The sequence below is a fragment of the Miniopterus schreibersii genome (genome assembly GCF_964146895.1).
Source record: "Miniopterus schreibersii genome assembly, chromosome: 12".
NCBI classification, from domain to species: domain Eukaryota; kingdom Metazoa; phylum Chordata; class Mammalia; order Chiroptera; family Miniopteridae; genus Miniopterus; species Miniopterus schreibersii.
The window spans coordinates 51,310,319-51,325,797 of NC_138112.1; the positions used below are offsets into that span (position 1 = coordinate 51,310,319).

At 37.0% G+C, this 15,479-nt stretch overlaps 1 protein-coding gene across 2 annotated transcripts in view; it reads left to right on the forward strand.

Annotated features, from left to right (window-relative positions):
• The window catches only part of LUZP2 (leucine zipper protein 2), a 253,367-nt gene that overhangs the window by 199,275 nt on the left and 38,613 nt on the right, over window positions 1-15,479 (forward strand). For both annotated transcript variants that reach the window (XM_081152920.1, XM_081152921.1), the window contains exons 6-7: window positions 3,961-4,023; window positions 6,283-6,345. In XM_081152920.1, coding sequence (XP_081009046.1) covers window positions 3,961-4,023; window positions 6,283-6,345 — 126 coding nt within the window. The remainder of the gene's footprint in view (window positions 1-3,960; window positions 4,024-6,282; window positions 6,346-15,479) is intronic.

Below are 15,479 nucleotides of genomic sequence, written 5' to 3' on the forward strand. Positions count from 1 at the left end.
AAGTACAGTGACTTACAGTCTCCCATTTAGTTGTCACAGTAATTCTATTCCTGTCTTATAATTATGGGCACCTCCTCCTACTTGGTTCCTGTGTCTTTTCTGAGCCTTTATTCATCAGGCTTTCTCTTCATTACACATGAAGTCCTCACAATATAATTTCATGTTTTGCTTGTTTTATCCATTATTGGTTTCTATTATTTGCCAACAAAAATCCCAATTAACACCTAATTTCACTTTAAAGCACCGTGTAAAATTGAGACACAGTCATTTTGGAATTTTTACGTTTCTATTTGGCAAGATTATAGAGATAGACTAGGTATATATCTCTTTCTATTGTGTAGTCCAGAATGTTTGTTGGGTTTGAGTTGCCATGTAAAATACATTAGAATGTTTTAAATTCACAGGCAAAAATCAAAACTCAATTAAGCAAATGTATTATTTATTAGGAAAGATTTCTGTTACTATCAGATTTGCCTTTGAGTTTTGTCAGATCCATGGTGGGAAATAATAAATGACATTTTTAGGCAGGGCTGAGGCATATACAAACTGGGTTCCCAAGAAGGTGGTAGGGGCATTTGTTTTAACCTATCCCAAATTCGTACAGCGTCCAGTTGGGAGGAATTACCTGCATAGCTAGTAAGCAAGATCTTTCTCCCACTTAGAAAAGGTAAAATGCATGGATTATGTTCTCTGCCCACATCCTGATAAGCTACGGCATTGGTATTAGATATAAGCTCAGTTACTAGGATGCCCTTTGCTACTCTGAATCTTAAAGAAGTGACAGAATTATGTGTCTATAGGGTGGACAGAAAGATTTAAGTATAGCATCAAGAAAGTAGAAGGGCTGGTGCTAGAAAAATGTAAGTGAAAAACCCAGTGTGCTAGCTTCAGGCAAGGCTGTGGGAAGGGGAGGAGAGGGGCCGACATCACCGGGATTCAGTATTTATATGGACTCAGGTGTTCTTTTTCTATGTTAGGTCTGTTCTCAGGTAAGTTCTGATTTAGTTATGACCCTCAGCACCTGTTCCTCCCTAATTCTCTCAAAAATAAAATATTTTTGTTTGTCTCATCAGTGATATTTTTGTTACTTTATCAAATCTTGACCAAGAGTCTGATTGGCTGGGCTTCATTCAGTCTTATTCTTTTACCTTGAAGCAGTGGATAGAGTTAGTGTCACACAAGCCATATGGAATTAGCATGAAAAATATTTCTCATAAGAAAAATTGGGGTACGGTTATTAGAAAGAAAGGATGGTGGAAGCGTGACAGACAGAAAGAACAGACATTTAAACATTTGACCACTCTTTTAATCTACCTTTATTTCTATCCTCTCAAGTGAGGCATAATCATAATTGGATCCTGGCATTTTGGGTATAATTACCTGTGCAAGTTGTTAGTTTAGATCTTCTAAAAATATCATTAAGCTTGATATGGATGAGATTCTTCATTTAGAAGATAGATGAAATGACACAAGTCTGATTACAAAACTGTAAAAAACTGTTTTTAATAACTAAATGCTCTCAAGCCATTATTTTTTTCTGGAATTAAAGAAGTAGTCACTAATCATGAGTGGAAAGGTTAACTCAGTGCCTGTGTGGGAACCAGTATTCCCTCATCAGTGCCGTGTGCCATCCATGTTTCTGAAGGACATGCCGTCTAAGAATAATCTCAGTGTGGGCCTTGACAAGGCTCCCTCGTGTCCCACAATTGGCCCCATTGTGGGTGATTATAATTAATTATCCCCAGTTCTGGATATGTTTCAAAATAGTGAAATACTATCATTTTTAAGCTCTAGAAATGACAGTTAGCTTAATGGAAACATATTGCTTTACGCAGTTGCCCAGAATTGCCAACTGCCAGAGCAGACTATGGACACACGGTATAATCACTGCTTATTTTTGGATGGTGTCCATGTTAAAGAGTGGCAGCCTTCCCAGTGCCAATCCAAGTGTATTGTAAACATTTCCAGCGAAATCATGTTTTATTCAGTGCTTTATCTCTCACCTTAGAATTGAACAGAATGAACAAAAGGCAAGAAAAAAAGAAAAGTGTTAAGTGAAAATGCAAATTTTAAGTAATATAGACTCCATTTACCAGTTTTTAAATATATTAACTTTATTACCATTTCTAATCAAGATAATCAGGTGTGGATGCTTTGTGTTGGTTCCTACCTCTTCATCTCAGATGCGCTTCATTCGATTTTTACTGATCTCTTTGTTGATTTTTATTTAAATTTTCTTTTGCAGATATTTAAAATTTTTATTTTGCAATAATTTTTACATAGAAAAGGACATGGCAGATTATTACAGGATGTTCTCATGCACCTTTACCCAAAACCTTGAATGTAACATCAGAGATTGTTACAATTATTGAACCAACAAATTAACATTAATACAATACTATTAAATAAACAGTAGACCTTATTTCAATTTCACCAATCTTTCCATTAAAACAATTAAGCCATAAAAATACGAAAAATATAAGTGAATATCAAGTCTCTAGAGATATATTTCTATATACAAAATAATAGGAGAAATAAAAAAGGGAAAATGGACCATTTTATTAAAAATAATTAAGATTGCATATGTCAAAACAGTATAGACATGAACAGAAAGAAAACTAGGGAAATTTTTAACCTACAATCTGAGCAACACTGCAGAGTTAGAACATCACTATGTATCCCATTACTGTACTTTACAAGGTTTTAAATACAGAAATCATGTATATTACTGAAGTCTCTTTAAAAACCCTAATCGTGTGCTTGTGTGATGCATGTAAATATTTGGGAAAAGGCATTACTTGAGTGAATCAATATAACTCCTCCTATGTGTAAAACATTTTGTGGTATTGAAATTCTTAATAAGTGTTTTAGAATTTCAACTCATAGTTAAAGAGGGAAAAAATAGACAAAGAATTCTTCTAAAATGAGGCAGGTGTGCCTCTCCTTTGCATCACAGAAAATAGGAAGTGCTCAGAATCAGGTGAGAATTGCAAGTGAAGAACCCTTAAATTCGATGTATACTTTTATTCATTTATTCATTCACTCTGCATAAATTTTGTTTAGTTTGCTCTTGGTGCTCATCAAATTGACTCTTGTAGAGTCATTATGTAGGAGATGCACCTTTCCATTAAGCTGTTGCTTCTGCGGAGACATTACAAAGTCAAAGTCCTGTGAGTTTAACGAGGTTTCCTGCTCTCCTTTAGCCGCCTCTCTAAAAGGACTCTGGGTACTCAGTTACTGGGGCAAAGACTAAAGGCCTGAATGTAATGACACATATAATTGAATAACTCTTAGGGTTTAGACTCAGATGCCTAAGAGCATGCAGCTTTCATGTCAGAAGTAACAAACAATTACCTAAGAATCTAGGAGAATTATGAGTTCAAAGATTAACTGATCTGTCTGTATTTGTACACAGCAGAGAGAGCAAACTTATGAGGCCTTGCTCTCAAAGGGCTTCTGAGCAGCAAGACGCCCTCTGAGAGCAATGCACAGGTGTCAGGAATACAAGAGGACCCTAAAACCCCCTAAGGGAGTGCAGAGGGTCTGTGGCTGTACTACAGTAGGGTCTACGATGACCAGCATCCAGGTGATGGCAGAAATAAATGCCTGCTGTGTAGAGGGGTGCTTTTAGAAATCAGCATTAATTGGAGATTTGAAACTAAAATTATAAAGTGATTTTATAAAATAACATATAAAAATATAAAACAGAAGTTAAATATAAGGCCAAATAAAGTTTCATCATTTTTAATGATTAATGCTAAGACATCAAAATTTTAATTGAACAGAAGTAAGTCTTTTACATTACAGATTCTACTCAGTTTGTCTAAATCTATTATATCTCATATCATAAAGGACTTGTTCGTGAACAAAGCATAGGGAAATGCAATGCTGCTGACATATTTAAAGGAACTCTGAATATTTTATCACTTCTTAGCAATAAAAGTATGTTTCTCTCCTCAGAATAAAAGCTTGAAAAACAAACTCCTGTCAGGAAATAAGCTGTGTGGCATCCGTGCAGAAGAGGTGAGTAAATTTTGTCTTCTGGCTTCCACTGGATAGAAACAATATTAGTGCTAGATTTTTTTTAAAACCTAGACATCTCATGATCTTTTCCTCCTTCTAACATAAATGCAAATATTGGAGTAAGTAAAGAAAATGTTTAGATATATTTTGATGTTTTAATATTGCATATTTTTAAGAAATGATCATTGCCTTTCTTAAGGGAAAAAATTTATTCTGCTTAATCCAGATTTAACTAAAGTCAATTTCCTGTACTCCTAATCTCCCAAATCTGCTTATACTTTATGATCCCTGATTTAATGTTGTAGAATATGTGGCTCATAGTAAGTAATTCTTAGTGATATTAATGAGATAGTAGGGATAGTGTCAATAGAAATTGATTCTTTGTACCTCAAGGAGAGGAGACAGGAGTCCCTCAGTTACTTGGTTCCTCCAAGAAGCACACACAAAGATGGGATTAGTTGGGTAAGGGTTTATTAATGGAAACATCTGCAAATAATAAGGAACAGATCCGAGAGTCTTCATACAGTGATGCAGACCCTATGCCTGTGAAAGAAGGGGGAAGGGAAAGCAGTTTGAGTAGAACAAAAACAGTGGCTTACACAAGTTAAAAGTTGACCCCTTTGCCCATTAGTCTAGACGTAAGGCTCAGAGCCGGTGAAACACTGCCATCATTTCCTAAATATCGCAGCCAACTTTTGCTCCCCAAACCTCTTCCTGTTACTTTCACCTTCTAGCAGGAGAGACAGGGAAGATGACCTGGTGACTCACAGGCACTGCTGTTTAGGAGTCCAACTGGGAAGTAGTGGCACAAATCTCACCATACCGTATTTGCCAGAACTAGGTCACGTGCCTAGCCAAGTTGAAGGGAAAACGGAAAGTGGCATTAGGTTGGCAGTCATGTGCCCATCCAGAATTTGGGATTTTTTTAATTAAAGAAGGTGAGCACACCCCCTTGATGGACATGCAAAAGTCATTATTATAAACACTAAAGTTAAAGTCTAACATGCAGTTTAATAATCCATTTCATAATTAGTCTTTACAATAATATTGTATATAAAATGAATATAAATTTTTAATACATAGAAATTACAGGTTGATGCCCCATAAGATAAAAAATCAAACTGGTTTCTTTCACATAGTATAATGCATTTGAAATGCAACTACATTGTTACATGTTTCAGTACTTAATTAGTTCTTGGAAGTTTCTCAACAGTGTTCTAGAATTCCATTTCATGGAGGTACCACAATTTGTTTACTATTCACCAGTTAATTACATGTAGTATTTTCCTGCATTTGACTATTATGAATAAAGATACTGTAAACATTTATGTATACATTATATTTTCTCTTGGGTAAATACCTACAAAGAATTTCTCTGTAACACAGTACATATATGTTTAACTTTATAAGAAGCTGCCAAGTTGTTTCCCAAAGTGATTGTGCTATTTTATATTCCCACTCAACTATTTTTTCTATTATTGTTTTGTTTGTGTTCTATGTCTTCTACTGAAGAATCAGAAGCAGTCATCTTAGATGTAGAGAGACAAATGACTGAGGTTCCTCAGTTAGGATGCTTGAAATTGGGTCTGCTCTGGAAAAATGGGAAGCATGATCATCATCTGTGGCCTTTTACCAGAACATCTTTCACTGTGGCAGCCAAACATGTCTTCTGAGAGAGATTCCTGTGATAAGCACTTTCACGTTTGTAATGGTCCTCTGAAAAAGCTCATTCTTCTAAAGGGCAAACACCCTTCGCCTCAGCATCTTGGCACTCTAAGTGTTTTTCTCACCGCCTGTCACATTTGCTTGCTGTCTTCTCTTTGGACATATGCCAAATTCAGATTTGGTTGTCAATTTAAGCTTATCCATATTTAATCTTACCTTAATAAATAATTGAAATAAGCAATGGAAACTGAGGCATAGATTGCAGAGATACATTTAGCATCTAAAATTAGAGTGTTGGCCCTGCCTGGGTGACTGAAATTCTTTGGGTGGGGAGGAACAGTAAGCCACTTTCTTTAACTCTTACCTTTTAAGCAATATGTTTCCTTTGAGCAGGCTTTGGCTTTTCTCTTCCTGCCTAGAATAACCGGACATCCAACTCCCAAAGTGGAGAATATGCTTTTCTATTTCATTTCCAAAGTCATCGGACTCTTTTGCTTGGCTGCAAAATTCATTTTGTAAAGTTTGAAAAACTTTTAATCAAGTTTGAAAAAATAAATGAAGTTAAGGCACTAATACGTCTTTCTGCTCTTGCAGTCAAAAAAAATCCAAGCCCAGCTGAAGGAGCTTCGTTATGGGAAGAAGGATTTGTTATCTAAGGTGAGCGTCTCTCTCCCTTCCCCCTCCAACTTACTAGCCCAGTGTAAATTATTTAAAATATGATTCAGCCTAATTTCCAGATTTGCATAATAATTAAAGTTGTATCTGACTGTGTTTAAGATGCTTTCATTTTCTTACTTACTTAATTAATGGAGATAAATGCAGATATGGCTTCCTGGGTACATTCATAATTAAAGGCAGGCATCAATACAAAGTATGTAAAGTCCCTTTGTAGCTTTCAGTTACTTTAATTCAGCATTGAGGAATATTGTCTTCTGCAATATTTACATTAAGGAGAGCATATATTGAGTAAGTTTCCAGAGAGGAGGTCCAATGGTGACCTACGTTCTTAGCTTCCAGAGATCCTGCATAAATATCATTATTATCAAGTCTTCATATTTTATCATCGTTGATTGATTTTGGTTATTACTACTTCTCTTTACAAGACTATCAAGTCAAGACCTCTGCATAGTTAGACATCCACCGCAAACTGTGGATGTGATAGGCTGAATAATGCCCCTCCCCAAAGACATCCACTTGGTAATTTCTTGAACCTGGTAACTTTATCGTTTATGGCAAAGGAGACTCTGCAAATGGGATTAAGTTAAGAATTTTGAGATGGGAAGATTATCCCAAATTATCCATGTGGGTCTTAAATACCATCACACAAGTTTTTATAAGAGTGAGACAAAATGGCCTATATAAGAAGAAAGTTATGTGACCACAGAAACTGGGGAAGAAAAGACAATGGGAAGGCGTTTCCCCCTTTGGCCTCCAGAAAGAACCAGCCCTGCCAACACCTTGATTTTATCCCATAAAACTCACACTAGACTTCTGACTTCCAGAACTCTAAGTGAATAGATTTGTGTTGTTTTAAGCCACGTAGTTTATGGTAGTTTGTTATAGCAGCAAGAAGAAACTACTACAGATCATTTATTGTTGTCTCCCTTGAACATGGGAAATAAGAGGCAGGTGCTTTTAGTTGTAGTGCTTATGGTGCATTTTAATTGTCAAACGCAGTAGAAAATAGGGTATTCAGCTATTAGTAGTAGGAATAATTTATTTTAATAAATAATAAGCGCAAATGACTTTGTGTGTAATACTGCTTTTAAAAAAATGTTTTACAATGGTGATCAGCCCAATCTACAAATGTCAGGTTCCTCACTTTCTTTAACTGTTGGAAAATCCTGTAATTTTTTTCAGTGAAAACAGTAAGAAATGACATATCTCTACTCTTTGGCACTTTCACTTTTAGCTTAGAGTCATGGGAAGGTGTCCCTTTTATGTCAACCGATATTTATTAAATACTCATTGTATGTGAGGCACATCTTGCCACATGCTCTTCCATAAATATGCTCCTTGCCATTGCTTTGACCTCATTTGTGACAGGACATTCCCCAGAACACCACGGAAACCAGTAGTTAATTCTCACCCACCCCTACTTCTCAGTACGCTGCTCACTGTATGGAATGAATACATAAGACTAAAGTATGAAACACAAGGCATTGCTGGTCTCCCATTCATCTTTCATACCGAGACTCTTGAGCTCAGGATATCTTAATCTTACCTTCAGCTTGGCCTTGGCTTTTTGCAGTCATCAACAATAAATAATTGAAATAGGAAAAAACAACAAAAAACAACCCACGTGCGTTTTTTCATTTGCAAAGAAATTTCTAGCTCTCTGTGGATTCATTTAACTTAAAATCAGGAATGTAAAAAAACAAACTGAAGCTTCCTAGAGCTGATACATTTTAGGTATTAGACTGACAGATTTATGGAAAGATATGTGGCTTTTTAAGCCTTTTGGATTTTATTTCTCAAATAGAAGAGTTATAGAGAGAAAAGTTGAGAAGACAATGAGGAGATTCTGATCATTTTCAGTGATTTGCTTCTTTGCAATATGCCAGTTGTTGAATATAGATCAGTGATTTATCAACTTTCAGAAATTTCCAAGATGCGGATTTGCTGGAAATCTTTGTGATGTGAAAAGGAGACATTATGTCTGAGCCTCGTTGTTCCGGCTCACTTTAGGAAGAGTGCTTGCGCATGAGATCAGGTGAATAACAGACCAGGATGCTGCGTAATCAGAGTGCCCTCAGTTTATCCTCTCCCCAAAAAGCTGCTTAACTGGAAGACTTTTAATAAGTACAATAACAAGAGGTCTTGAAGCATGAGAATTTTAGAACTTGTTCGGGAGCTAGGCAATGTCCACGAGGACCCAGAGTTTCTCACCTATCTTACTTTCCATGCCATGATCCCCAACGGGCTAACTTGTTCTAAGTTTGATTCCTCAGTGGCTAAAGATCTATACTCTGCCCTCGCCCAACTGTGTACAAAGTCAGAGACAAAGGGGGACACTTGTCCTTCAGGGTCATAATTTTTATAAAGGAGAAAATCTTTTTAAGAAGTCTTCCCAAACTTTGTCAGGTATCCATGCAGAAGTGAGACCTTAGTGTTTTCAGCTTGTTTTGTGAAAGATTGCTTCTTTCTTGATATAAAGTAAAAAGGAAGGGGGTTACTGAAGGGGAGACAACCAACAGTTTCTGCTACAATGGGCTCATCCACTCATCTTGATAGCAGTCAGCTCATCTGATTTGCTTACTACTATATCCACAGTGTACATTTAGGTCTTGCATAAACATAGTTTAAGTGAATGAATACATAATACATATGTACATATGTATACATCCATGTACACATATATACATACGTACATTGATGTATCAGGGCAGTAGATAGTAGAAACTGATATGTGTAGCCCTAAAGAATATGTGACCACAGAAATTCACACATGCACGTTTAAAAATGAACCCACAAAATGTATTTGGTAATATTTTGCTGAACCCTGAGGTGAGTAGTAGAAGATTCCATTTCCAATAGTTTCCCTGAGAATCTGTTGAATTCTAAATAGATTTGATGGGTCTTAGTAAAGATAGACTTTAAAGAGCAGTGCTTGTTGCTGAAGCACTTAAATGTTATCGTAAAAATAATGGCATGTGCTGACAATTGCAGGACATGTCGATAAATGGAGCCCTTACTAATGTGTGGGGGCTGGATTTTGATTTGGGAAGGCTGCCAGTAGCAATAAACATTGTCTACTATGAAAGCAGAGAGGCCCTGCTGATTGGGAGCGTCCAGGGACTGGGGCTACTTTTTACCCTCTTTGATTGCACTTGGAGCTGATATCCTCTGGAGTACCCACTCTTTGTTTTGTGCTCTATTTACTTTTACATATACACTTGCTTTTTATTCCAAAAGTATTATTTTTTCATTGTAGGCAAATTTCAAAAATGTCAAAAAGTGTACATCTAAGAGAAAACATTTAAAATCCCTTCATTAAGAAAAAACCCAACATTTTGAAATATTTCTGTTAGTTGCTTTTGTACTAGGTATAATCTGTTTTGTGATTAACATATATATGTTACTATATATTATATATTCTACCGTTTCACCTAATTTTAAAACATAAAGATATCCTTTAATTATAATTATTAATAAAAATTTAAGTGAATAATTTTCCATCATGTCTATATGCCAAAGTGACTTAACTTTTCCTGTATGAATTTGTGTGAATTCATATGTATATGTGTGCATTATGATTTTAGTTTACACTAAAAAAGGAAACCCTGACATTTGTAACAACATGGTTGGACCCACAGGTCATTAGAATATGTGGAGTTTTTAGTCTAGTGATAAAATAATACCTTATGTATATTAATTATTATACATATTGTTAATATACTATGTATAGATTTGCACTTTATACTGACTCCAGTACATTATTACATTTGCTCCTCACTACAATCTCTGAGACAGAGAGGAGAAGTTGTAGGATTCACTTCACAGTGAGGGAATTGAGGCCTTGAAAAATATGACACTTAGTCGAGACCAACAAAATACTTAATTGCAAAGCAAATTTATTAACAGAAACCATCACTATTCTATTCTATTTATTTGCTTACTTTAAATTGAACTGACTTGTTGGAGTATCATGGATCAAGTCTATTTGACAGAGATTTATAGTTACTCCTTTGATAAGTATTTCTATAACATTTATTTTATGTCATTGTATCAAAATTCTGGCATATTTGGTGATAGACCAGATGCATCCATTGCTTCTGAAACTCAGATATCAAAATGGCATGTGTTTTCACTGGTATTTTCTCTAGAAAACAGATGTGCTCAATTTGGTATCTCCACCATTATCTGCTCCTGAAAATAGAAACATTGCCACCTAAATTTCCATGCATGGGTACCAACAAATGTCAGATTATTTTCTGATGACTTGAATTTTGTGAAGCAGTTGCTCCTTAATTTTTAAACCCTTGTGTAATTTAACATAATTTTTATACATCTGTCTCTCATCAACTTACATTTATCTCATCCATGTGTTAAACCATTTTTTAATAAACAAAGCACTTTCAATGCTATCCATTTGCTATGTGTCAGTTTACCTCCAGTTAAATGAGCTTTGGCCCTAAAAATGTAGGCACCTTGCAGAATTGGTTAGAGCTGTTACTGACTGTATTTTCTCACATGATCCAACACACTTTAAGGTTTTCAAAACACACTCTTTTGTGCCTCAAAATAGCTTAATGAGTTTAGTCAGGACAGATAATTTTATCATCTCATCATGGATCATAAAAACAAGACCTAGAGGAGTTAAAAGATGTGTCTGAAATCATAGAACCAATAAGTGGAAGAGTTTAATTCTAATCTAAGTCTTTGACTCCACTGTATCACATTTTCCCTTGTTATACCCCTACTTTGTATCTTAGAGTGATTTATAGATTATATGCTAAGAAGTACTTTCTAATGCACTCAAAGATCTAAGGGGCAAACATGCAGAGCTGGAAATATAACTTAGTGATTTTTATAAAATGTAATAACTGTAACTAAATTCAATATATTTCCTTTAAAAATGATAATTTTTAGTTCAAAAATAAGATGCTTTCAGTTTAGAATTGGAACTTGCTTGGGATAGGGGTTTCTCTCCTGACTCCCTATGTTCCTCTGATCCACCCTAGTAGTTTTTTTGTTTGGTTTTTTTAACCCTCACCAGAGGATATTTTTTCCATTGCTTTTCAGACAGAGTGAGGGGGAGGGGGGGAGAGAGAGGCACTGATTGGTTGCCTCCTGCACACTCCCCTGACCAAGGCCTGGGATCGAGCCTGTTACCAAGGTACGTCTCCTTGGCCGAAATCAAACCCAGGACACTTCAGCCTGCAGGCCAACGCTCTAACCACTGAGCAAACCAGCTAGGGCACACCCTAGCAGTGTTTAAAACTATAGGATAAGGGTATGTTCTTTGCTAGAAAACAGGAGAAAACTAATTGACATTGTCCACATCAACCTGGTTTTTCAGCCTTGTTGCTTCCATGCTAAAAACACAAAAGCCAACTAGCCTCATTATTTTTTATTATTATTCAACAGATAATGGAGTAGATAAGCAGGTTTTAAAAGGACACATCTTTCTTATAAGAAGTCCTGGCAAATTTAAATCTAGTAAACATTTTTGTTCTCCAAAGCATCGATAATATCCCAAATACTGAAAATCACTAGAAGTACAGGACTTTTAAGAGAACTAAGCCCAGAGTTTTTTGTGATTTATCTACGATTGCACAACCTCAACACAAGCTTCCTCACTTCATGTTTATTCATTTGTTGAAAATCATTGATCGAGCAGGTGTTGTCAGGCACTGAGCATGTCACCAAGATTCCTGATCCCTGCATGCTTCAGACATTGAATTCCATGCATGCATTTCAGAAAGATATTGACTCCTCAGAAATTTTTCATAGTTTTTATATGTTTGCGGATAGCATTTTTCTTGAATAGAAGTTTGTATAATTATCAGATTGTCAAATGGTCTCTAAGCATCCAAAGTTTAACAATTTCAGACCCTCACCTTCTACTATTCTAAGCACTTTTAAGGAACGGTAAGCAGAGCTTTCTCTGTCTATTATTGTTCATACAATGCTTGTTCCATGTTTATATTTTTATTTCTTACTCTGTTCTCTTATTAGAAAACTCAGGTGTATTCTATAATTGCCACACTAATGATTATATTAGAAATATTTTTTCAAAATGTGTATAGCTTTAACATTTAAAAAATTTTCCCTTTTTAATTAAATTTACCATTAATTCAAGATTTTTAAAAAAATGCCTTGACCTATCACATAGGAAAACAAAACAGTTGAGATGATTTAAGCCAGATGTTGTAAGTCCATTTTGGAATTCTGTGCCTGTCCCACTGCTTGCTAATGAATGGGTCATGGTGCTCTTTCTCACCGAGCTTGGATCTGGCCTTGAAGCCATTCTCATTCCAAGATTTGAAGCAGCTCCTGAAAGTTAGTCATAGTTGGTAGGCAAGATAAACCTGTTTTCCATCCCTGAATGAACTCTAAATAATTTGCCTGTAGCTGGTCTTCAGTATCTTGAGAGCTACTCTTACAGGATTTGCTCACTATGGTCTTACTGTTCCAGCACACAATAATTGTCACATACTTGCAAAGACATTGTAAAGAAGCGCTCTATAAGGAATGTTCGGAGAGTACAGCACAAGTGGCAATCTTTTTTTAAAAAAATATTTGTTTGATTTCAGAGAGAGAGGAAGGGAGAGGAAGAGAGAGATAGAAACATCAATGATGAGAGAGTCATTGATCCCCTGCCTCCTGCGCATCCCCCACTGGGGATCGAGCCCGCAACCCGGGCCTGTGCCCTGACCGGGAATCGAACCTCAGTCTCCTGGATCCTGGTCGACGCTCAACTGCTGAGCCACGCCACCGGGCATAAGTAGCAATCTTAGTGCAGAAAATCAAAATGAATACAATTAACTTTAGACCAGCCCTAGAACATTTCTCCCTGGGCCTGAGGCGGTGGGGTGAACCTTGAATTGCTGACCTTCCCTACCTACTCCTGTCCTATTGATCATGTCGCATGTGTGTCTTGGTTGAGCAAGCTGTGGTCCCCCTGAGAGCCCTCCCCCGGCCCCCCTTTACTAGGTTCAGCTCGCTTTGCAGGTTTCCTAGCTTGGAGAATATATAGAGCAGTGGCGCCATCATGAGACCGCTGGGGGAAATCACTCCTTGTGGAACTTGCCTGAGAGGTGGCCAATTCAGTTCCAAGCACAATAAATGCCAACTGATGCATTGGTTTCTTTAGGTCCTAAATGCTTCTATTTTCAGTACGTTTAAAAAAAACATATTTTTCAATGTGAGACATCTGTTTCTTCTGAGCACACTGCAAGTTCAACGTATGTTTCTGATCAGAACTCACCTTAGGTTCTAAAATGATAGATTAGAAATCAGGGCCTGTTGTAGAGCCAAATTTGAGTCTTGGAAATACTGCTGAGGGACAAACCACATCCTCAAGTAGCTTTCATCTTTAATTAAAGTATAGAACAATTACACTAGTGTTTCTATTCTAAACATAATTTTTAATTTTGAATGTAATATAAGAAGAAAGAAGAGTGAAGAAAACATATAGCAATTTCCCTCATTATACAATTTTTTAAAAATGCCTTGTTTTTCATAGCCTTCATTTTAATGATGATGCCAACTGTAATTATGGAAAACAATGGCAAGTTACTGTCCTATTTTAATACTTGTTTTGGCAACACATTTAGATGTTCTCCTTTGTCTTGGCAGGAGGCGTTTCAGAGGCATATTTGTGAATCGACTTGATTTATGTCACTTCCTATCATTGTTGCTCAGTTCCTAGGGAGTTTGTTAACCCATGCATAATAAACCAGAAGATGCTAATTACTTCCCAAGGTAACTGCATAAAAAGCTGCTAAGACAGACACAATTTAGAGAAATTTTAAAAAGGACATATCTCCAGAGTTTACAAAAAGGAAGGCAGAGCTGTGAAGGCAGGGCCACCACACCCTAAGTATGCACCCTGAGAGGCCACACTGCTGCTTCAATGGTTGTCCCTACGCGTCTCTCAGAGAAAGATTTCAGGCATCTTGTTTCCACCATTGTCATTTGGACTGAACAAACCCCATTTGAGAAATAAGTCCAATCAAATTATGACATAAGTTTCAACAATATAAAACCTTCACATTAGAAGGGTCCTGTAACACTTTTGATTCCAGTCCCTTGCACGATATCGGTTCATCTCCTGACAGCATTACCCGATTGTAGATGTCACTGACCAAGGATCACAACATTCCAGCGCAGGCTTTTTCCTTCTTACAAAACTCTGACTGTTCGAGAATCCCCTTCCCACTGCCAGTTGGGGTTGCCTTTTCACATGCCTATCTGACTCCCGCGGACAGGCCAGGCTCACGTCTCTAATGTGTTTCCCCACAGTCCTTTTTGGGTTCTTTCTTTAGGCTTTGGCTCTCTTTGCCCTTCTTATTCTCCGTGTCCACTCTTCTAAGGCCCCTCCAGAGGGAAAATTTGAGTTTATGATGTAATTGATTTTAAGTCCCAGGAACATTGTGGTTTTAACCAAGGGTGGAATACACTTTATTGCTAGTGATGAGATAAACTGGGGGTAGGGGAGAGGTGGGGTGTAATATTTGAATAGGTAACAAAAATCATTTCAGCCCAGCCAGCGTGGCTCAGCAGTTGAGCATGGACCTAGGATCCAGGAGATCGTGGTTCGATTCCTGGTCAGGGCACAGGCCCGGGTTGCGTGCAGGAGGCGGCCGATCAATGACTCCCTCATCATTGATGTTTCTGTCTCTCTCTCTCTCTGAAATCAATAAAGACATATTTAAAAAAAAAAAATCATTTCAGTGCTCTGGACTCATGCTACTTAGCCAGAAGCCAAACTTTAGTCACCAAGACACATTTTTTCGTTTTCTTCCCAAATGCATGATCTCTTCTTTTGTCCAAGTCACAACTAGCATATCTTCCCATCCTGCCCCCAAACATTGCTACTCTGCCTCTAGAAATAGAAATCTGATAATTCCCCGAGGCTGGAAATATCTGTATAGGACAGATTAAGTGATGTGTAGAAACTCTATGAACACAACATGGCAAGCGTTTTATAAGCATTTCATCCACCACTCTTGGGGCAAGGATCAGCGAGAGGGGGCTCAAAGATCAGGGAACCTTGGGACAAGCTTCATGGAAGAGTGACACTGAATTAAACCCTGAAGGCACTGCACCAAAGACGACATACA